This window comes from Drosophila nasuta, chromosome 2R (assembly GCF_023558535.2).
Source record: "Drosophila nasuta strain 15112-1781.00 chromosome 2R, ASM2355853v1, whole genome shotgun sequence".
NCBI classification, from domain to species: Eukaryota; Metazoa; Arthropoda; class Insecta; order Diptera; family Drosophilidae; genus Drosophila; species Drosophila nasuta.
The window spans coordinates 13,985,577-14,008,244 of NC_083456.1; the positions used below are offsets into that span (position 1 = coordinate 13,985,577).

The 22,668-nt window shown below is 42.2% G+C and overlaps 5 protein-coding genes across 5 annotated transcripts in view; 2 read left to right on the forward strand and 3 right to left on the reverse strand.

The window, feature by feature from the left end:
* The first annotated feature begins 543 nt into the window (after positions 1 to 543).
* Positions 544 to 2,700, forward strand: LOC132783909 (eukaryotic translation initiation factor 2D). Its single transcript, XM_060789219.1, has 2 exons — positions 544 to 1,195; positions 1,252 to 2,700. The coding sequence occupies exons 1-2, from the start codon at positions 796 to 798 to the stop codon at positions 2,526 to 2,528; spliced, it is 1,677 nt and encodes a 558-aa protein (XP_060645202.1). The 5' UTR covers positions 544 to 795; the 3' UTR covers positions 2,529 to 2,700.
* On the reverse strand, positions 2,557 to 3,750 carry LOC132783911 (phosphoglycerate mutase 2). Its single transcript, XM_060789221.1, has 3 exons — positions 3,537 to 3,750; positions 2,972 to 3,469; positions 2,557 to 2,916 (listed from the first exon to the last, which is right to left on the reverse strand). The coding sequence occupies exons 1-3, from the start codon at positions 3,637 to 3,639 to the stop codon at positions 2,750 to 2,752; spliced, it is 768 nt and encodes a 255-aa protein (XP_060645204.1). The 5' UTR covers positions 3,640 to 3,750; the 3' UTR covers positions 2,557 to 2,749.
* A 181-nt stretch (positions 3,751 to 3,931) lies between these two features.
* Positions 3,932 to 5,073, forward strand: LOC132783910 (uncharacterized). The gene is made up of 2 exons (XM_060789220.1): positions 3,932 to 4,151; positions 4,248 to 5,073. The coding sequence occupies exons 1-2, from the start codon at positions 4,048 to 4,050 to the stop codon at positions 4,951 to 4,953; spliced, it is 810 nt and encodes a 269-aa protein (XP_060645203.1). The 5' UTR covers positions 3,932 to 4,047; the 3' UTR covers positions 4,954 to 5,073.
* On the reverse strand, positions 4,955 to 5,987 carry LOC132783912 (GILT-like protein 2). The gene is given in 5 exon segments (XM_060789223.1): positions 4,955 to 5,183; positions 5,250 to 5,282; positions 5,284 to 5,553; positions 5,611 to 5,781; positions 5,836 to 5,987. Coding segments are annotated over 5 exon segments (645 nt in total). The 5' UTR covers positions 5,902 to 5,987; the 3' UTR covers positions 4,955 to 5,078.
* A 2,161-nt stretch (positions 5,988 to 8,148) lies between these two features.
* LOC132783907 (uncharacterized) overlaps positions 8,149 to 22,668 on the reverse strand; it is an 81,475-nt gene continuing 66,955 nt past the window's right edge. Inside the window, 7 exon segments of the mRNA XM_060789218.1 lie at positions 8,149 to 9,378; positions 9,470 to 9,705; positions 9,781 to 9,939; positions 14,993 to 15,127; positions 16,624 to 19,029; positions 19,159 to 19,284; positions 19,701 to 19,949. Coding sequence (XP_060645201.1) covers positions 8,731 to 9,378; positions 9,470 to 9,705; positions 9,781 to 9,939; positions 14,993 to 15,127; positions 16,624 to 19,029; positions 19,159 to 19,284; positions 19,701 to 19,949 — 3,959 coding nt within the window. The 3' untranslated portion in view covers positions 8,149 to 8,730.

Genomic DNA, 22,668 nt, shown 5'->3' on the forward strand with positions numbered 1-22,668 from the left:
TAAAGGGGTATTAGGACTATGTGCCTGCGGGAAATGTATGTATGTTGCAGACAGAAGGAGGCATATCCGATTAGCGTCAACAACCGAGACAACCGTATTTCCGTATAAACACATAGATCTCAGAGGCCATAATTTATTTATTATTTTTATTATTAACGCCCACTTCTGCTCCCGAAAATAAAAATTCTAAAATAACTACAGTATATATTATTCCTAAAAATTTAATTGCGATCAGATAAAAATTGTATTTGAATTTGGGTTTTAGCAGTGTTTGCTTACCATAGGGTATATTTTAAAATCTATGATATATTTTGCTATATCAATATATCAAATATAGCCTTCGGTATATTTCAGTACTTTTGCGGTAGAAAAATTGGTATATTTTCAAAAAATATATATTATTGGAAATGGGTAGCGGGTATTTCACAGCCGAGCTCACTGCACTAATCGTCAAATTGTGACTATGGTGATTTGAAGTTATATATATTCGACATTGAATGCTGTTATATTATTTGACGTTAGCTTAGTTTTTATTCTATTAGGTATAACTTATAAAAAATCGGTATATATTTGTACGGATTAATTTAATGTGAACATTTAAAGTAAACAGTAAATTGGCAATCACATTAATGCTGCAGCAAATTTACTACTGGGTTATGGGTCACAACATAAAGAAGAAAACAGCTGTTCTGTTAACATAGCAGGTGTCTATTGTTAACCAATTGTTTGCATTTGGTTATTTCCTATAACAATTTAGTGTTGACGTGCGCACACCAAAAAAATCAAATTACACACATGTTTTTAAAGCCCTATAGACTGAAGAGCAGCGCAGCGCTCAAGGGATCCGAAGCGAAGAAATTGCGCGCACGTTTGGAATTAGCTTTTCCACACATTAGCGTGGAAAATCTGCTACCGGCAAAAGCGAATGTGACGCAGCTGAAAATTCTGACACATGGCGGGACAGCGAGCCTTGTTTATTGTGTGGACAAACAGCCAATGTTCTTTGAATTGGATGGTGGTCAACTGGTGCCCACATTGTACACACTGTGGACAACGCCAGAGATAATTCCATATTTCACCACGCACGAAGGTGTGCTGCCCAAACTGACGAATGGCGCCGATTTAATGCTGCCTGGCGTGGTTCCCTTGGGCGTGGGATTAAGCATGTACGGCCATTACAAGAAGGGGCAGCTAGGTGAGTTGATAATATCATTTAGCTATTGAACTATTTCACTTACACCTTACTTTTAGTTGGCATCAATCTGACAAACAACAGCTCAGCGGTCGCTGTAGGCCAATTGGCGCGTTCTAGTGATGAATTGTACATGTGTGGTGGCCATGGCGTTGCTGTCAAAGTGCTGCATCTGTTTGGCGACAAGCTCTGGTCACATGAGCCCAGTTTGCTGCAACAGATTCCGGTGATGCGCACCAAACCGCTGACCACGGATGATTTTCCTGCTTTGGGGGCTGTTGAACAGCGCAAGGCGCCAAAGACGCCTGTACAGCCGGAGCAAGCAGCTGAACTTCCAGCAGAGCCAGCTACGGATGCAATTGAAGCCAGCACAGCTTCTCTGAATCTCGACGAGCCGGAAGAAATAGCTGACAATGAACCCACGCCGGAGACGATGCTTAAGAACGCATTTCTGGCGGCTCTCAAGAACAATGGCAAAAAGCTGCCACTGCCGCTTTTAACCAGCAATTTCTATCGACTCTATGTGGTCAACGAGGCGTCCGAGCAAATCGACCTGAAGAAGACACGATACAAGAAGTTGTCCAACTTTCTGGCCGAGATGGTCGACCAAGGCTTCATTGTGGTACGCGAGGAAACGAAAGGTGTGGACAAAATCATCTCAGTGGACCTGGAGCATCCCGAGCTGCTGAATTTCATCACAGATGTGAAGACAAACGATTCTAGCGCAGCTGCAGAGACGCCACTCTTTCACTCCGAGCTCAAGGAAATGTACGTGGTGACCGATGTGACGGCCGCCTTCTTTACCAAGCTGAATTACAAGCGAGGCGAGGGCATTCCCGTGGCTCAGGTCAAGAAGATTGTTCGCGAATATGTGAGCAAACATGCTGCTATTCATCCTCTAACCAAAATCGTAGAACCCGATGAAGTTTTGCGCGATTTGTGCGGCAATCGTGAGGCAACGTTGAGTGAAATCACCTCGATCATTACTAGCAAAATGGAGCATTCGTATCAGATGTGCAGTGGCAAGGATACCAGTGGCAAGCCACAGATTCAAATGTCGCTAGCCACACGATCGGGCAACAAAAAAGTCACGCTCGTGAGCAACATTGAAGCCTATGGCATCATTATGGCCGAGCTGATCAAACTCTGTAAACAAGGCGCAGCGGCGAGCACAACGATTGTCAAGTTGCCTCATCAGAAGCACGAACAGTTGCAGGTGCAAGGCAATCAGATACGTTTCATATACACGCTGCTAACGGAAACGTACAAGGTGCCGCCCAAGTGCATCCTGGGTCTGGAGTTGGCCAAGGATGGTAAGAAGAACAAGCGAAAGTAAATGTTAAAATAAATGTCTTCTGTTTGAGTGTGTGTAATACAATAAATTATTTATTAACAGTAGCGTGGGGAAGGGGATGATGAACCAATTAATTGCAACAACAAATGGGTAAGGAATCAAACATGGGAGGCGCCTTCAATCCTCTGAAGCAATTCTGCCATTTTCTTTAACTTTGTGCCTGACTATAGTTCATTTTGTTTTTTGGTGGCTATTTAGTTTGTTTACTTGGCTTTGCCTTGGGCGGCAACAGCTTCGATGGCCTTCTTGACGGTCTCCTCGTCGCCGAGGAACTGCATCGAGACCACGGGCTTGAAGTTCTCGTCCAGCTCATAAACGAATGGGATGCCAGTGGGCAAGTTGAGTGCCATGATGGCATCCTCGGAGAGATCTGCAAATTGATGTGTTAATATACATAATATAGACTTAGAGTGTAGTCTACTCACTATCTAAATGCTTGACAATGCCACGCAGACTGTTGCCATGGGCAGCGATCAGGATGCGTTTGCCCTCCTTCATCTGGGGAATGATCACATCGTTCCAGTATGGCAGTGTGCGCTCAATCGTCAGCTTTAGCGACTCAAACTGTGGGAACTCCTCTGGTTTGGGTCCCTCAGCATAGCGAGGATCCTTGACAATTGTATCATAGTATGGATGTCCTGGCTCCATTGGTGGTGGTGGTGTATCGAAGCTGCGACGCCAGATTTGCACCTGAGCCTCACCATACTTGGCAGCAGTCTCGGCCTTGTTCAGACCAGTGAGGCCACCATAGTGACGCTCGTTGAGGCGCCAAGTCTTCTGGATGGGAATCTCCTTGTGGCCGCTGGCCGAGAGAATGCTTGCCAAGGTGACTTGAGCGCGAGTCAGCACCGATGTGTGAGCCACATCGAATTCGAGACCAGCCTCCTTAACAGCCTTGCCAGCAGCTAGAGCTTCCTCTTTGCCTGCGACGCACATAGACAATTATCGATTGAGTTGAGTTAATGATTATGTGATAAGCAATTTGCTTACCCTTATCGCTGAGGTTGGCATCGAACCAGCCGCAGAATTGATTCTTCTGATTCCACTCGGACTCGCCGTGGCGGACCATCACAATCTTGTATTTGCCACCCATATTATTGCGGATTAATTTGCGAAAAATTATGTTCAACCAAGTGCGATGGCGCTGAGAAGAGCACTGTCGCTTTCCTTTGGATTTACTTAAATATGACCTACAAGGGGGCCAATCAAGGTCGTACTTGTCAAATTGCAACGCTGTTGTCTATGAGGCGGCTCTGTTAAGTGCGCGCAAGTCTCTGACGTAACGTTTTGCACTACGTTATGTGTTTGCTGTAATGTTAAATACAACTCTGTAATTGTGCGCTGTTAACGCAACGGTTGCTCTTTGGCGAGAGTTCTGTTAACGCAACAGTTGGCCATTGTGAATGCGAACTTGCGAAGAAGAAGACTATAAACAAAGAATTCAGACTAAAAGTGAATTGGTAACGTTTTTTTGTGTTTGTATTTAAACAACCGAGAAAATATGACAGAAAAAGTGATTTCGCGCTGTAGCTGGACACAAACGGCAGGCAATGAGCTGTCCCAGCTGATACCGACACGTCACTACGAGGAGGATGTCTTTGTGAAGTAAGACAAAGAATTACAAGTTGCATATTGCATATTGCAACGACGCCCAAAGAGAAAAACTGGTTTATTTGAGTGACATACTTTCCTGTATTATAGACCTGCCTTGGACGATGTTGTCAACGAGGACCGAGCTGTGCTGTTCGCCAACAATGAATCCGCTCCCATTCCATGCGAGCTACATTTTGAAATCTCACCGCGTTTCAAAATTGCCGCTTTAACCCTTGTGTGTAGCGCTCCCAAAGTAGAACTTTTTGTGGGCACCAACCAAGAGTACTTGGAGACCATTTATGGTGTTGCCATCGAAGAGGATGAAGGTGAAGGTGATGTGCCCATAAGACCATATCGTTACGATGTGGAAATCGATCGTTCCGGCATAGCCAACATTAATTTGAAGCTACTGACGTCAAGTAAAGAGATTTGCATCTTTGGTGCCATGTTGCACATTGCACCTAATCCCAATGGCATCACCACACAGCAGCAGCAGCCATTTGATTTGCAAAAGATACAAGAATTACTGCACAAAGGCGGAAGCAGCAGCAGCAGTAGTCAAAGCAAGACCGAGGATAATGAGGAGAAAATGCAAAAGTTCATGTCGTTGATGAAGGGAATTACAGGCCAATCGCATTCTCAAGTGCCAACAGCGGTTCCTACTGGCAATATGGATATGAACAGCATCAACCAACATATCAGTCTTAAGTTTGAACAATTGGAGCAACTCATAACTAAAAGACTGGATGAAATACAATTGCAACAGACTGAAAAGTTGGATAGAATTATGGCACTGCTCGAAAAGCGCAACTAAATTATTGAATCGTAAATATAAATTTATCTATTTTTTTTAAAACTAGCTTCTAAATTGTATGTTTATATGTATTCGTGTCGGTCTTTATTGAATATTACAATGTGATCATGATCTCTAAGACCATATTAAAGGCAGTTTTTCAATTTCTTGTTGAACTTAGCTTCATATTTGGCACAAAAGAAATCGTCGAAATTATCAGTTAGATCGTTTTGGTCAGCTTGATTATAAACCTGTAATTATACAGAAAAGTCACTCGATTATTTTTGTACTTTTAACGACGAATCTCCGAAACTTACATTATCCACAGCTATTGCAGGAACACCAGAATAAAGGTGAACAATTTTTTTGCGTCTCTATGCGATACTTTTCCAATATATCATCAACGCTGCGCGTTTTTTTGCAATCTTTGACGGCGGCGACATCGATGTTGTAACGTGTGGCACACTTGTCGATCTGATTCTTTCCACTACGCATCATGCAGGCAATCAACTTCAACGCTTCTGTGATGTTATGATGCTCCAGGATGCAGCCATGCCAGGCATTTAGTTCACACTCCAGTACGCCGTGCTGACATGTCACCTTGCCCGTCGTGTTGTCTTTCTGCAACGCCAAAATATTACAGTGTTGCATGGTAAATTACACAAAAAAGCTACATACTCGGGCATTGCCATAGGGCACCAGGGTTAACTCTGTGAAGGCAAGACGATCCTGACGCACCATCGAGGGATTCAATTGCTCTGTGACGAATGCTCGACAATATGGACAAAGTGATTCGTAATACAGTGTAATTGGCAGCTTGTCAGCTGGTGGATCATTATGATTACGCCTCTGTAAAATTAATGATGACTGTAATGCTCCTTCAAGGAATCCTTGAACACTTGCCCTTGCAGCGCATTCCACGATGCCACCAATAAACAGGAGCATCACACAGCACACAACAGACTTCATTGTAAATTTCTATATATTATTTAAGAAAACAGCGAGGCAACGTCCGGCACTTGACACTGATCTTGACAACTGAAACTGAAGTCGAAAACTGTAATCGTTAATTATATTTTTTGTGGCTAGTCAGTCGTTCAGTGGCGTGGATGAAGGGGCGATTTTCTGATTGTGAGCAACGAAAATATGCAGTTTGTAATCAAGCCCCCATTCCATCGCAATCTACAGCCGAGTGAATGCTCTTAATCAGTCAGCATTTCCTCATGTGTGCAAAGTGATGCTGTTAATCAGCAATCTGGGCAGCAGAGTCGCTAAGTTCGCCTTTGATATACCCTTTTCTCTACTCTGCACAATGTGATAAGCTGTTTTTGTTTGTGCAAAAAACAATAGTTATTTTTAGATAATGAGTGCGGAACATGTTCAAAAACCATTTGATAAGGATATTTTGAGAACTCGGAGGGGAGTATACTCAACTGCGTTTCAAATTACAATTGCTCATAATTATTCTCATCTGAAATGCATTTACTCTGTACGTGAATGATTCAGGTAATATTAGTCACAAAAGAAACCCAACTGTTCTCTAGCTTAAAAACAATTTAGACTCATGTTGATATTTTTCATAATATATTTTATTACCTTATCATTAACACTATTACTTTATCACAAATATTTTAAGCATTTTTACATAGATAGTTACAATCGTCGTGCTTATGTATATACTATATGTATATATGTACAATGCTTGCCCTCCTTGAGGCCCATTAGATACATTTTTAGCATTTTAGCCATGATAATATGTTGAACTACATGATTTCGTTCTCGAAAATTTCAACTACATACTCTCTCGTATTCATATTCATATTGAATATCTACAGCAGGGGGCCATTGGCTTATACAATTTGAGGAAGTTTATGATTTTCTGATCGTTATTCTTCTTTATACTAGTAGCATTCAATACAACGTTGTTATGTTTTTGGTTTTGCATCTTAAAATTTATAATATTCACACCTCTTACTATATTATGTACGATTTTGCTATATACTTAAGTAATCAGTAATATTGTTTTGTTACTTTCGTTAGATATGCAGAATGTAGATTCTAATGATAGAACTTAGGCGGAAATCAACATTTCGAATAAAACATATGAACATCTACGCTCATCTTACACCTTGCTTAATAGTTTACGAGTTGTATATATATATATATATATATATATGCATTTCTGATATGCAAAACATGCCTTGATAACAATTGCATACTATCTTTTCAAAAGACATTCAAATCGTTTATAATGTAATCTAATTGGAAAAATGTTCCCTATTTGAATTTGCTCCAGAGCCAACTCCAAACCAAGTGCCAATAGTAATTGTTGTTCGTTGTGTATTCAGGTCTAAAATGTTTGCCTAATGAAATTTATGCTTTTGCTGGTAAATCAACAGTTGAACCGAATCGAATCGAAACGCATTGAGCTGGTCGCGTTAATAAACCTGCTGAGAGCCGAGCAATTTAGTGCTCTATGTTTGCTACATAAATCATTTTATTGGCTTATTAAAAACTTTTCCATTTATTGTCATCATTTTGCGCTATCGTGCGCACAAATCCGTGCTCAGTTTTTCTCTCAATCGTTGCCGTTCCCGTTCCCGTTGCCTTCTTCACACACAGTCAGTCGTCCTCGCCCCATTCAGTTTTTATTGTGTTTCATACCCATTCAATCGTTCGTGAGCTTATTATGGGGTCCACGGGGTGGTTATCGCATATTTTTCTAAACTTTTCTTTATTGCTCACTTGTTGGGTGCCATTGCTGCTAATAGCAACGACCACGACTGGCTGCTGCTGCTGCCAGTGCCACTTCCACTTCCACTCACATCCCAGAGCATGCCCATTAAATTCAAATCTGCCGGGTCTGCTCTACACTGCTCTGCTCTGCTCGGTTTAGCTGTGCCTCCAAACAAGCTCTGCCGGCTGTGCTGGCTGCTTGTTTTTGGCTGGTGCGTGTTTAAAAGTTAAATAATAGCCAGAGCTGGCCAAGGCAATGGCGCAAGACGTGTCCAATATAACTTTTTCCCCTGGGCCGGCTACGAGTTCTTTTTTTTTTTTTTTGCTTTTTTGTTGGCTGACTGCTGCTTGGTTTGGCTTTGATCTTGGGCAGCAGTTCAAATAGTTGTGGTTAAATTTGAGTATAGGCTCGGTTAGACAGCAAAAGGATATGTGTGTGTTTAGTTGGGGATATGTTTTTTTACCGGCAGTTTGAAAAAAACAAAAACAGAAAAGCAACTGATTTAACAACAACACTTTTGCTTGGAAGTACACAGCAAATTTAACAAGACGGGTATTTTTTGTAATTTTGTTGTTTTTTAAGCCTTTGCCTCGAAGAAATAATTGATTCGGCTGTCTTACAAACTAACATTTACAAACAAACAGACACACATGCACACGATTACACATACAATTACAATTAAAATTACAAATACATTGACTAGTTTTTAGAGATCTACAGTTTTTTTTATGTTATGTTCTAACAATAAGAATTTCATGATTCGAGACACCGTCGTATAACGTTTTGCTAGTTACGATTAGTTTACTAGTTCTGGTAAGTTTCTCTATACCTAGCTTGCTATGCTACAATTCTTTTATTTTTCTTGTTCTTTACTTTCTATAATTCTAGCTTTATCTTTTGCTCGTTTCTTCTGAATCTTTGTTCTGCTGTTTCTGTTTCTTTCACTAATTTTTGTTGTCTGTTGTGTGTGCGCCAGTCTTTTGTTTGTTGTTTGCCAGGAATTCGGTTTGCCGCTCTCCCTCTCCCTCTCATCCTCATCCTCCCCCCACAAAATTATCTGTTTAGACGCAGCTCTCGGGACCGGGAAGCGTGTCGGTGATAATATGATTACGCCCAGCATTCGATTTCTGGGTGATGGTGGTGAGTTGCGACGGCGATGGCGACAAACTGCTGCTGCTGCTGGGCAGCACTGCGTGACCAGTGTGACCCATGCCCTTTGGTAGTGTCATCATATGCGTGGGCAGCGGAGCCGCGGTGGCTGCCGCCGCTTTACTTAGATTGTAGTCAATCAGGCTGCTGGTGGTCAAATAATCGGCTAAGGTTAGCGGATCTCTACCACGCGGCAAACTGCCCGATGGCTGTGAAATGCCATGTGGCAGCGTGTGGTGCAAGTGCTGGACATAATGACTGCTGCTGCCCACACTGTGCGCATTGCTCGTCGAGTTGGCCACACTGCCCGCCGAGCTGAGTGTGCTGTTGCTGCCACCACCAGCTCCTCCACCGCCGCCTCCTCCTCCTCCGCCAGCTGCATAGCTGCCCATGTTGAGACCCAGCGGCTCGTAGCGACTGAGCGTGGGCATGGCATCGTAGAGTAGCGTTGGTGCTGCCGAAGGCGCCTGATAACATTTGGCCGCGGCGGCTGTGTCACTCTCCAATTTGAGGGTGCTCGACTGCGAGGGCGGACTATTCAGGTGCGGCGCATTGACATCCTGCAATATAGCAAATGACAATGTCTGCTCTCCAACTCCAACTCCTTCTTGCACTTGCTGTGCACTTGTGCATTCACATTCACACACTTACATAATCCACAGTTTTATGATTCGCCACGCTGCTGGGCGCGGCTGCACTGTTGCTGCCCATAAATAAACCACTCTGTCGATTTCCCAGAGGTGACGATGTGTCACTGCCAGTTGCGCTTTTTTGTGCGCTCAGTATGTCCGGCTGCTTTTCAATGCCCTGCTTCAGCGTGTACGCCACCACGAGACGCTGATGACCGGCTCCAGTTTCCAGAGGCGCCGTCACTGTCACATCCATGCCTGCACAAAACAGAACAAAAACCAAAACAAGCAAATCAAGGATTGTGCGCCAGACGATTAGCACATTGACTTTACCCAAATGCTTGTCCTTATCGTCGCACAAATTGCGTGCGCCTTGACAGCGACGACGACGCACCGCAATCACAACCACAAACAGCACAGCAATGCCCACGGTGAAGAGTGTGCCAGTGAGCAAAGCGGCAATCGGCAATATGGATAGACCCATGCGTCCATCTGCAAATAGAAATGAATTGATAATGTAATCCCCGAGAATAGTTTTCTTTTAACTGTTGCATAATTTGTTGAAAGTTCGCTTTTTAGGGATTACTAACGATAATATCAGTAATCTATTAAAATATGGTTTTGGATTAGATACTGAATTTGACATTTATTAAGGACTTTTCTGTTTTGTACCTGCTTTCAATATTACATATGTGTTTTTTAATGAATTTCTATATAATATCGAAATGTGTAAAGTCTATAATCCTATTGTAAGATTTGATTAACATTTGAGTTGTAAAAGTATACGTTATGGTAATACGTTAGTATGGAATCTCCAATGAAATAAATCTATATATGTATGTATAGAAATTCCTCTATTTGCAAATATACATATTATTCGAAAAACAACTAAAAGTCTAAGTTGTTCCTTCTATAATCGTACTATAGTATTGAATTGAATTACTGTTAAAAATGTATGTATATATAATTACAGAAGATTTACTTTAGTAAAATATGTATAATGCTACTAATTTCGTATTATCACTTGTGAATTATTTCATCCGATTTTATGCTGTCCGTTTTCTTGGTTCCGCTAATAAGTAACTTCAAGTGTGTTTAATATATATTATCTTTAGTTTTTAATTTACTTATGTAATAAAAGTAGTTAGTTAATTTCTAAAAATACGTACTCGCTTGCACTAGTCTAGTCATTTAATGCTGTAACCCTTTTGATGTAGTAGTTTGTTTTTTTTGTTTGCAAATTTATTTCATTTATCGCCAACGCGCTTTAATTAAAATCTGCTTTATTTGAAGCATTTTTTGAAGGGAGCTTAGTGGGCGTGTTTGTTGTAATTGAATATACATTACAAGGCCATAAGTATTTCGTTTATTTCGTATTTGCGCATTTCGTCGGGTAGTCAAAATGTGTTTAACATTCAACAAATCATGCGCGCCTGCGGATATGCAACACAGAATTTCAATAAGCAAACATGGCAAAATGGCAAAAGCCAGAACCGAAGCCAGCACAGGACACAGCTGAATCAGTAGCACCCAGAACCGGAGAGAGTCACAACCAGAACCAGAGGCAACAACCAGAGGCAAAACCGAAAAACCAAAGCTGTCTAACTGGCATCTGGGCGAGGGATTAAGGGAAGGGGGAGAAATTGAGGGTAGACGGACAGACTGTTGCTAATTTATAAACCTGTGCCTGTCAGCCAGACGCCGTCGACAGCAGCAACAGCACCAACATCAGTAGCAGCAGCAGCAGCCAAAGTTGCAAATCAATAAATATTTTTTGCAGCTCTACCAAATGTTGACGAAACTGCGCCGCGAGCGAAATTGCTCATTTATGCATGGCTGCGTTTAGAAGCATACACCCACACACACACTCGCACACACAGACATTCAGTGCATGTCCAAATTGTACATGTGTTGTAATTGTTGGCACATGACTTTTGAAAAATATATATAGTAAGTAAAGTACATATGTACATTTATATTGGGAATTTTCCATTAGCGTCATGCCAAATCCGCCAGCTGTGGCTGCTTGTAGTTAATGTTTTAATTGAATTGTTCATGGCGAAGTTGCTCAAGTTAAATACAAATAGATAGATGGCATGATAGATTTCGCATTGTATGTATATTCGTATTTATAGATGTAAATGAAGTCGGATTACTTTATAGTAGATTGCCATCAGGTTGCCACCGACTCACACCAACAACAAATCCCCCAAGCACGGAACTCATTTCATACACCAAAAAAAAAAAACGAACAAAAAAATAAAAAAACACAAACAGAAAGGACATAAAGGAATGCGAAAGTAAGCAGTTGCTTGCCAAATAAAATTTATATATATTCGACACGGCGAAGACACTTGAAACTGATAGCAGTCGAGCGGCATACGAGTTGAACTACCTGCTCCAAGGAGAGCAGCAAAAAAAAGGAGAAGAAAGTAATTTAAATATAAGCACAGCGGCGTAATGAAATTTTCACACTTGTGCAAATATTTATCAATAAAACAACAACACAAGGTAGGGCAGCTTGAGGCTCTGGGGAGCGGGTGAAATGGTGAATGGAACCAAACCAAACCAAACCAAACCGTACCGAAGCGAAGTGAAGACCATGCACATGCCCCAAGTTAAGCAGATAAGCCAGGCAACACCAATGGGGACCTGGAAGTATGAGCAGCATAGGGAACGTTGGGGAGAGCTCAGAGAGGAGTCACCCACCAAGTAGAGCACTCACCGCTAGCCACATGCCACACGCCACACGCTACACACTCCGCACTCCATGCTCCACACTTCACATGCCACATCACAAACATTGCTCTGGCAGAACGTCCTGCGTTCCGCTCATAAGCCAATTGTTTGTATGCGTTTCATTTGGTGAGTGCAGGACGAAGCAATTCGTCTGCTTTGCCACCATCATGGTACGGCATCTTCATGCTACGCCTTCGTCTTCTTATAAGCTTAATTCGATTTAATGCTCCCGTTTGTGATATAAATGATTCGATGAAACGATGAAAAAGTGGATTGGTTAAAATGTATTGGGATTACGAGCCGATGCCGCTCACATGTGAACTCGAATCTTCCATTGGCTTCGATGCTCGCTCGCTGCCTGGCTGGCTGGGAATGCGTTTACGGTTACATTTACGTTTACACAAAGTAAGCATAAATAAAATGTTGTAGTCCTGTGCATGCGGGCGTATGTGTGATGTGCTGAGGCCAGAGCCAAGCCAAGCCAAACAATGTATCTGTATCGCATGCTTGTAATACACACACACACACACACACAGACACACAACATCTTTGCCTATCGCTTGGGCTCCTTGCGTTTCATCATCGCTTCGGCAGCGATGAAAGCGGAAAGGGGCAACGGGACGGTCACATTTCCTGCCGAACCAAACCAAACCAATCCAAACCAGCCAGCCAGCCACACCACACCACAACCAAGCCAACCAGGCAGCCAGTCATCCAGTCAGCCAGTCAGGCAACCACTTCGATCTGCTGTACTCGTTGTATTTTGTAGGATATAATTTTATTTTACTTTACTTTCAGCGCCGTTGTCTTTTGGGATATTTTATTCAGATAAGACATGTTTAATGTATATTTTTCTTGTCTTACAGTAATCGTTTATATTTTGTGTGGCATGACAGGACGTGAGAGGAGCAACGAATGCTAGCGAAGCTCTGTGTGGTGATGCTGATGGTGGTATTGGTGTTGGTGTAGGGACTCAAGGCTCAGTGTCTGTTTCGTTTCCGTCGTTGTCGTCTGATGCGTTGTTACCTTGATGCCACAGATGCGACTATGGCTAAGTATACGTAACTGTCTGTCGCTCTCTCTCTCTCTCTTGGTGTGTGTGTGTGTGTGTGTGAGTTCTGGCATGCTCGATGTGGATAATGTAACTCCTGGGGAATCTCTGTGTGTCAGTTTAGCATAACAAGATCTTTCTTTTCTCTGCACATTTCACATTTTTTTGTTGGTTGTTTTTTTTTTTGGCTCAGGTAAAACATGAAATTGATTATATTTACATTAATGTGGTGGCGTCAAGCGTTGCCAATGTAAAATGTTGCCGAAATTGCTTGCTCCCAGAACGCTTGCTTGCTTCGTTAAGATGAGACGAGATGAAATGCTGGCAGATCTGCTTGGCTAAGTGTCGAATGAAATGCTTTCAAATTTGCCAAGGTGCAAATATTGACACCTGACGTATATTGCATTTTTGCGTATTATTCTCCTAAATACATACACTTCACACACACACACACACACACACACACCCACACTCGCATACTTGACACACATAGAACTATCAAATATATTTCGTAGACGTTGCTGACCAGCTGTGTGGCAATGTGTCGCACTCTAATGTGTATTATAGAGATGATTGAGTGGATTTACTCTGCTCATGCCGAATGTCTCAGTCGCAGTCTCAGTCGCAGTAGCACAAATACTACTGCTCAACTAATACTCTTATCCCATTTTGCCCATGGCCAATGCAGAGATAAACATTACATTGACTGCCAGCATTTCGATAGCCAGCATACCATACTTAATAACGTAATAACGTAATAAATCAATGTGCTGTCATAATGGCCATGGCCAGGTGCATAAGTGGCTGCTGATCTGCTTAAGCGGCTCACTTTGTTACATTTATTGTATATCATTTGTATTTGATTTGCCTTAATTGATTCGATGTGTGTGAGTTGCACTTCATTTTGGTTAAACTCTAGTTACTCTAGAAATGTTACAAGTTAATTAATATGCTTAAATATTCTCTATTTGCATTCCACAGCTAAGTCGATAAGCTGCGTAATGTTGCAACAAATAATCTGTGTGTGTTGTGTAATGCAAATGTCTTTCCATGTTGCCCACCCCTTCCAAAAAAAAGAATCCTGATGAATGTGTTGTAAGTGAGTGTAAAACAAGCCTTTCAATGATATTTTTCTCATGCAGCTTAACATTCTTTTGCTTCCTTTATTGCAAAATGCGGGGAAATGGAGGAAAAAATGCAACTTTTGAAGAAAATTAACGTCAAAGTTGAACAAGAAGGAATGAATAAGAAATCTTAGCAGCACTACTTGGCTCTGGCTTCGGCTTTGGCATCGGGTCAGGGACAAGGAAGTTGTGGGAAACTGTCGCCCTAACGTAAACAAAACTCGTTAAATAAAAGAACAATTGTACTTACAAAAAACTAAAACGGTTAAGCAGACTATGCAAATACTTGAATGACTTTTTAAAGGTGAAATGATGCTTAAAAAGCAATGAATGCTTTGTTCCGCCCCTCCCCAAGCACCTCGTTGCTCTCCTCCCGCTCCCACTCCCGCTCCCGTGTCCTTGTGCTGGTCCTGCGGAGCGGTAACTTTTCGCCGTGTTGCATACTTTGAGGGACCGCCAACACTTTGCCAACTCAAACACACCCAGGGACAATGCGAAATGCAAACTTTGTATGTGCGAGCGCAACACTCGTTTGTTTCTTTTTCTGCTTTTTACTGTGTCTTTTATGTTACTTCACTCATTTCACAATATTTTTATACATTTTATATAAATAAAATCTTTTGTCACTCACCTGAACGCTTGTCCGCCTCATTGATGGGCACATTCTCCAGAACAATTGGCTCGGAGCGTCCCTTTTGGTTGACACTGTAGACGACCAAATGCAACGCTGGATGAGCATCGGGATAATAGTCCATGGGCGTAAGATCTGTGAAGGATAATGAGAGAGGAAAAGCAAAGCAATTCCATTAGTTGACCCGATCATTAATTTAAAACTTGCGTTTGCAAACTCCATTAGGTAAACAGGCATTTAATTAACACGTCCTGGTTAGAAAGAAACTTGTGCCGCGCGCATTAAAAGAAAAGTTTCTCTTTTATTTTTATTCCATTTTTTTTATTTTAATGCTTGCATCAAAAGTTTTTGTTTTGCACCCATAGCAGCTCATTAAAATGGCAACTACTAGCAACAAAACAGGGCAGGACTAATACCCATATAACAGCAATAACAACAACAACAACAACAACAACGACAGCTTTCAAAAACTCTCCTTCAACTAGCAGCATCTCCCCTGAGGCTTAAGAGTAAACTCCTCCCTCGAAGTATAGCCGCCAAACCAAAAGCCAGAGTCGTTAACACGCCTGTCTAACTAATCGTGACTTTACGCTTCGTTTGACTTTGCAAATATCGCAGAATGCAAAGACTCGCCTTCTTTCCCTCGCCCAGTTTTGTAACCAAAAATGAAGGTATCAAGTCATCGATAGAGGTTACATAAAAAGCTGCCAGTGCAGCAGAGATTGCGATTTGCAGAGCGTTTTTTGGTATTTGGCCAAGAGTTGCAATGCCATTAAATGATCTGCAAATGTGGCTCATTAGTTTTGGCTCATTTTGGGTTTTTAGTGCTTGACACATTTCGTGGGGGGCCAAAAATCAAAAATGTAATATGATAACGTTTTTGGATAGCAGCGCTCTCAACTCGTTGGGCGTTGGGCAAATAAATCTTGTTTTTCAACAACTTAATTCAAATTTTTGCCACTTTCGGCTGTTTGTTGTTGCTGCTGCTGATTCTGTTGTTGTTATTGTTGCTGTTGCTGTTGCCCCTTGGCAACCGACGACGATTGCGGGCGAGCGTAAATCCCCAAACCCCAGGAGCAACCCCAGCGCTTTGGCACCCACCTCACACAGCGCCATTGGCATAAAAGTTTTGCTGACTAGCTAAAATTCATTACAACAAACAGAGGCAGCAACAGCAGCAGCAGCAGGAGCATGTGCCAGCTGGATGTAGTAGTTGAGGCATGGGACATGGGAGGATGAAGTGGCCCTGGCAGCCTCAACTAATTAATCTGCGTGGTACAGCGTAGTTGTTGCCGCTGCTGCTACTGTTGGATAGCTTTGCCTTCTCCCATTCCTATTCCTCTTTCCTGAAACCCAAACACGCCGCGCAATTTGGCTTGCTTAACTTTTTGCACAGTTTGTTACTTTGATTTGTTTTTGTTTTGCTGCTGCTGCTGTTAGCCGCATGAAAGTCAGAGTCGAGTCTTTAGACTGTGGCTTTGCCAACATTGCGCCAAAGTGCTCTAATGCCAACGCCTTAGCATAGCAATCTGTAAATCCGACCACATTCACAAATACAATAACAAATAAGCCAAGAATGCAGGCAACTTTATCACAGCTTTAAAATGCGAAATTAAAATGGGCAACCTTACCTGTCAGATCTATACGAAACACTGGCACATCCACATAAGTGCTGCTCATGTTTAGGCGAAGCTTTTTCGTCTTTGAATCGTAGGCTTCGAGGAAGAACTGCTGCTGCAGTCCACCATCATAGCCGGGCATGCATTCGAGCTCCATGGTCGAGTATATTATGTTGTCATAGTTGTCAAAATTGATGGTGCCACCGGTGCCGGAGTTGCCATCGTAGCCATTGGCACCGCCACCGATGAGACTTTGGGTGACCACGCCATTGCTGAAGCTGTACTCCATGCGTGAGTAATCGAAATGAGGTTGCTGCCACTCAGCTGAGAGGGCCGCGGGCTCTGAATGTGTTTGTGATTGCGATTGTCCCTGTGACTGCGACTGCGAATGGGACTGGGACAGCGATAGCGACTGTGGCTGTGTTGTTGTCTCTGCTGTGGACAGTGCAACGCTAGCCACAAAATCATCATCGCTAACATTGTAAATATCATCATCGACATCGGCATCTGGTTCGGCATCGCCATCGCCATCAACATCAGCATCAGCCTCATCATCCTCTAATGATTCGAGGTCCAACTGATGCTCCAGGGATGAAATATCAACATGATGTTGCCGATGTTGCTGCTGCTGTGGCTCTTGCTCCTCGGCTGTGTCATAGTCGGCCAAGTCGGTGGGCTCATCTGCCATGTACTCATCGTCTGTCTGCAGTTCGGCAACATCTTCGTTAGCAACGTCATCGTCGTCACCGTCGCCATTGGCATCATCGTCGTCCTCAGCATCTTCGTCTTCATCGCCATCTCCATCATTGTCTTCGATGTTGTTTAACTTAAATTTCGTGTTGTCCGTTTGCTGTTCAACTGTTGTTGCACTGCCTCCTGTGTCAATGTTTGTCTTGACATCATCAGCGGCAGCTGCAACTGCATCTGTTGCAACTACTACGACTGGCTTATTGTTGGCACTAATTGCTGCTGCCATTTGTTGCGCTGCCTCCGCTGGTTTGTTGCTAATTTGTGGCGCATTTGGTGGCAATGCTAGTCTAGTATTGCTGTTGCTACTGCCACTGGTACTGCCGCTGCTGCTGCTGCTGACTTGCTCATTGCCAATCGCACGCAATGTGCCCAGTATTGTGTCAATGTCGCCGCCACTATTACTGCCACTGCTGCTGGCATCCGTCTCAGCATCAGCATCAGCATCGCCAACAACATCGGCTTCAACGTCAGCATCAATGTCAGCATCGGCATCAGCATTTATTTTCTCAGTTGCCGCAGATGATTTGGTTGTTGCTGTTGCCCCCATTGTTGCTGTCGCTGCTGCGTCTGCTTCTATTGCCGTTGCTGCTGCTGTTGCTGATGCCGATGCTGCTGCTCCTTGTGATGCTGCTGCTGATGCTGCTGCTGCTTGTGATGCTGTGATGTCGTTTGCTACTTGCCGCTTTCTTCGCCTTGATGTTGCAAAATGATGGATTATGTTGTGCTCGTTTACTGCGCTACGCTTTTGTTGTTCCCTCAGCTTGAGCTTTTGCTTTGGCTGTAGCTGCTTCTGCTTCTGGTTTTGCTTTTGCTTCTGTTTCTGTTTGTGCATGTTTTTCTGTCGCTTATTAAAATACTTTGCTGGCAGTTTGCCGTTGTTGTTTTTGACATTCGAGCCGGCAACAACTCCCGACGTTTCTATATGTGACAATGATAAATTTGATTTTGTTGCACGTTGCAGCTTTTTGCTTGTTATTGATGTCTCAGGCAACTTGCTTTCTGCAATCGTGCCTTGACTTGGACTTGGACTTGCTCTTGGACTCGCTGCTCGTCGCACACGCGACTTCAACTGCTTTGTCTGCTGCTTGGCCAGTGATCCATCAGTTTTGTTATTGATGTAGGCCAATGTTGGTGTAGGCGCTGTTGCTGCTGATGCTGCTGCTGCTGCTCCTGCTTTGTTATGCGATTGTTGTTTTTGTTGCTGCTGCTGCTGCTGATGCTGTTGTTTGCTTTGTCGCTGTCTTTCGATGGCTGCCAATGTCTGCGATGGTGTAAATGATGTGCGCTTTTTTAGACGTTGCATTTGCTGTTGATTCAGGCGATATCTTTGCTCTGGCTGCTGCTGATGTTGCTGTTGCTGCTGTTGCTTATTATTAGATTTAACAGGAGCCGCATTGATTTTGGTTTTGCTCTTCATATTTTTATTGTTGGCCATTTTATTGGCAGCTGCTGATGCAGCCGCATTGTTCCGGCTATTATTATTGTTATTATTGTTGTTACCATGTCGCTCACGTACGTATTCCATGTGCGGATAATTCGCATCGTGTCTGCCGTATTGTGTTTGCAACATTTGATTGCCATGCATTGTCGTTTGATTCGATGAATTCAGCGACGCTGAGGTCACCACATACGGTCGCAGCGTACAATTTCGCAATGCTCCGGGCTTGGCTATGAAATTGGCAAAAAATAAGAACGAGAGCAAAAACGTAATCGCATATGTCAAAGAAAATTTAATTTAAATTTACAATAATGAATTTGGTGAAACACACAAAAGCTCTCATTGGCTCACATGCTTACCTGCTGGCACCACCTGAAATAAACATGGCTCCGACTGTTTGCCAATTGCATTTCGCCCCCAGCAAGCCAGCGTGCCATAGTCGCGTTCTCCTTTCGGTGTATAGATCAGTTCGCTAACCGTTTCAACTGCACAGAGAAATAAAAGAAGAAGAAAAGGATTCAACAACATATAATTGGAATTGAAGTTTAAATCGACTGGCAAGGAGCAGATGTTCTATGCGTATCAAATCACATTGTATTTGCATTAGGCTTAGGCAAAGTTAAATTTAAATAAATTCTGCTCGCTCGAGCAAACTGGTTAAGCCAACTGGGACGCACAGATAACTCAATTTATGTGCATAATATTGATAAAAGAACACAAAAATAAAAATGAATACACTCCAAAATGAGACCGAAAGTCAGCCAGTTAAACTGACCTACCTTAGCAGTTCATTTATAAAATTTGCCAGCTCAACCGCAAACGCATGCAAATGGATAATGCAAACTCGATGCAATAAAATACATTGATACTGTGAGGCAACAAAAATTATTACAAAACTTACCATAACTCTCAAAGTGCGTATCATTCGACTCGACAATGGTGCGCCTCACATCACTGCTGGTGGTCATTGTGGGATCCTGTATGGTCGCATAATGTCCGGATGGCACTTCAAAGTGTTCTCCGCTGCTCGAGAATGTCCATTCAAAGTCGATTTCGGGTGGATCCGAGTTGACACGGCATGGTATGGGCACTGCTTCCTCCAGGGATGCGCCAATTACACCGACTGTGCTGCTGCTGCAAACTGGCGCATCTGTCCAAGGTAGAAATAGATACAGACAGAGAGGGAGAGAGAGAGAGAGAGAGCGTAATATTGAGATGGAGTTCGAGTAAAGTGCAAAATAATGAGCAGCTGCAATTCTCTGACAGCTTACGAATGTCTATAAAATATATATGTATATAGTATATTGTATTTATATTGCAAGCATTGAGCTGACAGCTGAGAGTGGACGGCGGCGGCAAGGAAAATTGACAGCTTTGATTTTCAATTTAAATGAAGCAGCTGGTGTGAAAGTGAAAAAGGACAGCTCAGAACACAGCAGCAGAGCCGAGAATAGCACAGGTGTGAGCACTGGACAGCTCCATCGAGAAAGGTTTCCATTAAATTTAAATTCAACTTTATGGCTGTTTAAGTAAAATGCCATGCTCATCGTACTCTCAGCTGTTTCGCTTCTCTTCTCTTCTCTGCTCTTCTCCACTCCTCCACTCTCCTCTTCAGCCATTATTTTATGTCTCATCAGCACAAAGTTGTTCGCATTTATTTTGACTTTAGCACTTGGCTTATGATTTATTCAAAGTATTGTCATTGTATTGTTCCCTTCCGCATCCACATCTGCTCTCACCTTTCACACACACACATACCCACACACACACACGCACACATGCAAAAAAGTTTGCCGACAAACTTGAGAACTGTTCTCGCCTTCGCAGACGTTACCCACAACGAACAATGTCATAAACAAGACCAAGCTACCAGCTACCAGCTACAGCTTCACAACCCCACACAACCAGCCTAAGCTTTAATCCTACCAACATAAGTACGTTTTGTGGTTGAAATTCTTTTTAAAAAATTATTCGAAAACTTTGAGCCAAATATGAAATATATTTATTTATATGTTTTCGTGCTTGCGTGTTAAAAGCATTTTCCATGTCGTATCTTAAATGCAATATTCGTCATCCGATTCAAACTATAAAAATACAAATAAAAATATTAAATTAAATAAAATTTAGTATAAATTTGTTCATCTTTTGCTTTTAACTAATAGTATTAGCTGACGCATCACAGCTGTAGAGCACACTACAAAAGATCAAACCAACTGCAACTTGACCAAGTTTACGACCAATCTACAGTTTGTCTGTGTATTTTTGTCGGGCTGATGCCATAAAAATACTCATAAATTTATATGGTTGCGTCAATTTCACAATCGTAGAATGTCACTTTTAACATTTTCTGATTAATTTCTGCCAAGATACGAGCGCCAACTGTCATAAATCCATTTATCTCAATCATAGTCATGGCACACAATATCATTCCCTTGCCCTTTGTACCCCTTCCCCTACGCTCCCCGCTCCCCCTGCTCCATGCTATCTGTCTATCTCTCTCGTTTTCGCTTCCATGCCTTGCTCATTCCACATATTTGGTCGTTGGTATGCAAATGTAAACGTGGCGTATACGTTATACGCTTGTGCTCGTAGCTCGTGCAAACAGAGATTGTCTGGACTGGGACTCTACAGTTCGTGGATTGGTTGGCGTATCCTTTACATTGTATTTGCTTTTAATTATCGCAATTATCGAAAAGGGTAACGCAATGCAATGCAAACTGGGACCAATCATTTGCTGATGTCTTCGATTTTATTCATTTCACTTTTGCAACAAGCTGATGCAGCACTTTTTGGTTTTGTTATTGTTGGGTTCGGCTCACTCACTCTCTCAGTCTCTCTGTCTGTTTTATTTGCCTTTAGCTGCTAATTTGCGTTAATAGCGTTTGGATTGTTGTTTGGCTTCGGCTCTGTTTACGTGGGCTTTGGGTTTTGGGTTATGGTTTATGGGTTGTGCATACGGTTTTTTGCGGTTCAATTGAATTTAATTCAATTCAATTTCATTTGAATCAGTCAACCGCATAAAATCAGGCATAATTAAATTTTTAGTTAAACTAAACAAAATGCAATAAATGCCATCTAAATGTGTCCGTTTTCCCACTACCAAGTGCAATTAATTAAATAACTAGCCTTTACTTGGCTATTAGCAGCGACGGGAAGGAAAACTTATTTGCATATAAAATGCCTTTTTTGCGACTACATTAAATATGCACAATAAAAATTGAATTTTCCACAACAACAAGCTTGTGCTTGTGTGGCAATTTCATTCGTCGAACAAACTATATGCAATAAGTACTATATAATATATATATGTATATTCTATGTTGGTATCAATAGACTGAACTGACCTATTATTGCGCTGTTCGTCTGCTATGTCCATAATTATAAATGGTTTTACAATGACTATGTGTTTCAATAATAAAAGCATATCATTCATTTTTATTATCCAACACGCCCCCAGCGCACCATCTCCTCACTCAGAGGGCAGCTCTGTCCAGCTGACACATTAAGTTGTGCGTCTGTCGAAGTTCGTTTTGTCGATTCCACATACGAGGATATGAATATGTGTGCTTATTTATGCTTACACACAAACACACACACACACACACACATACTCAGAGGAATATTAGTTTGTGTGTTCGACGGAGGTCGAACGGTCTACACATTCATTTTGTATTTAAGCATCATTAATTATTTAGAAAAACAGTCGGAAGTAAATGCTCTATAACGGTAATTGAGACATTTTCAATATGTGTGTACACAAAAGCCTGAAATCATTTTATGCGCCCATTGTCAGACTACAAAATTATATTGCTTTTTGTAATATGTTTAAACGACTGTCGTGGATGTTTGTGTGTGTGTGTGTGTGTGTG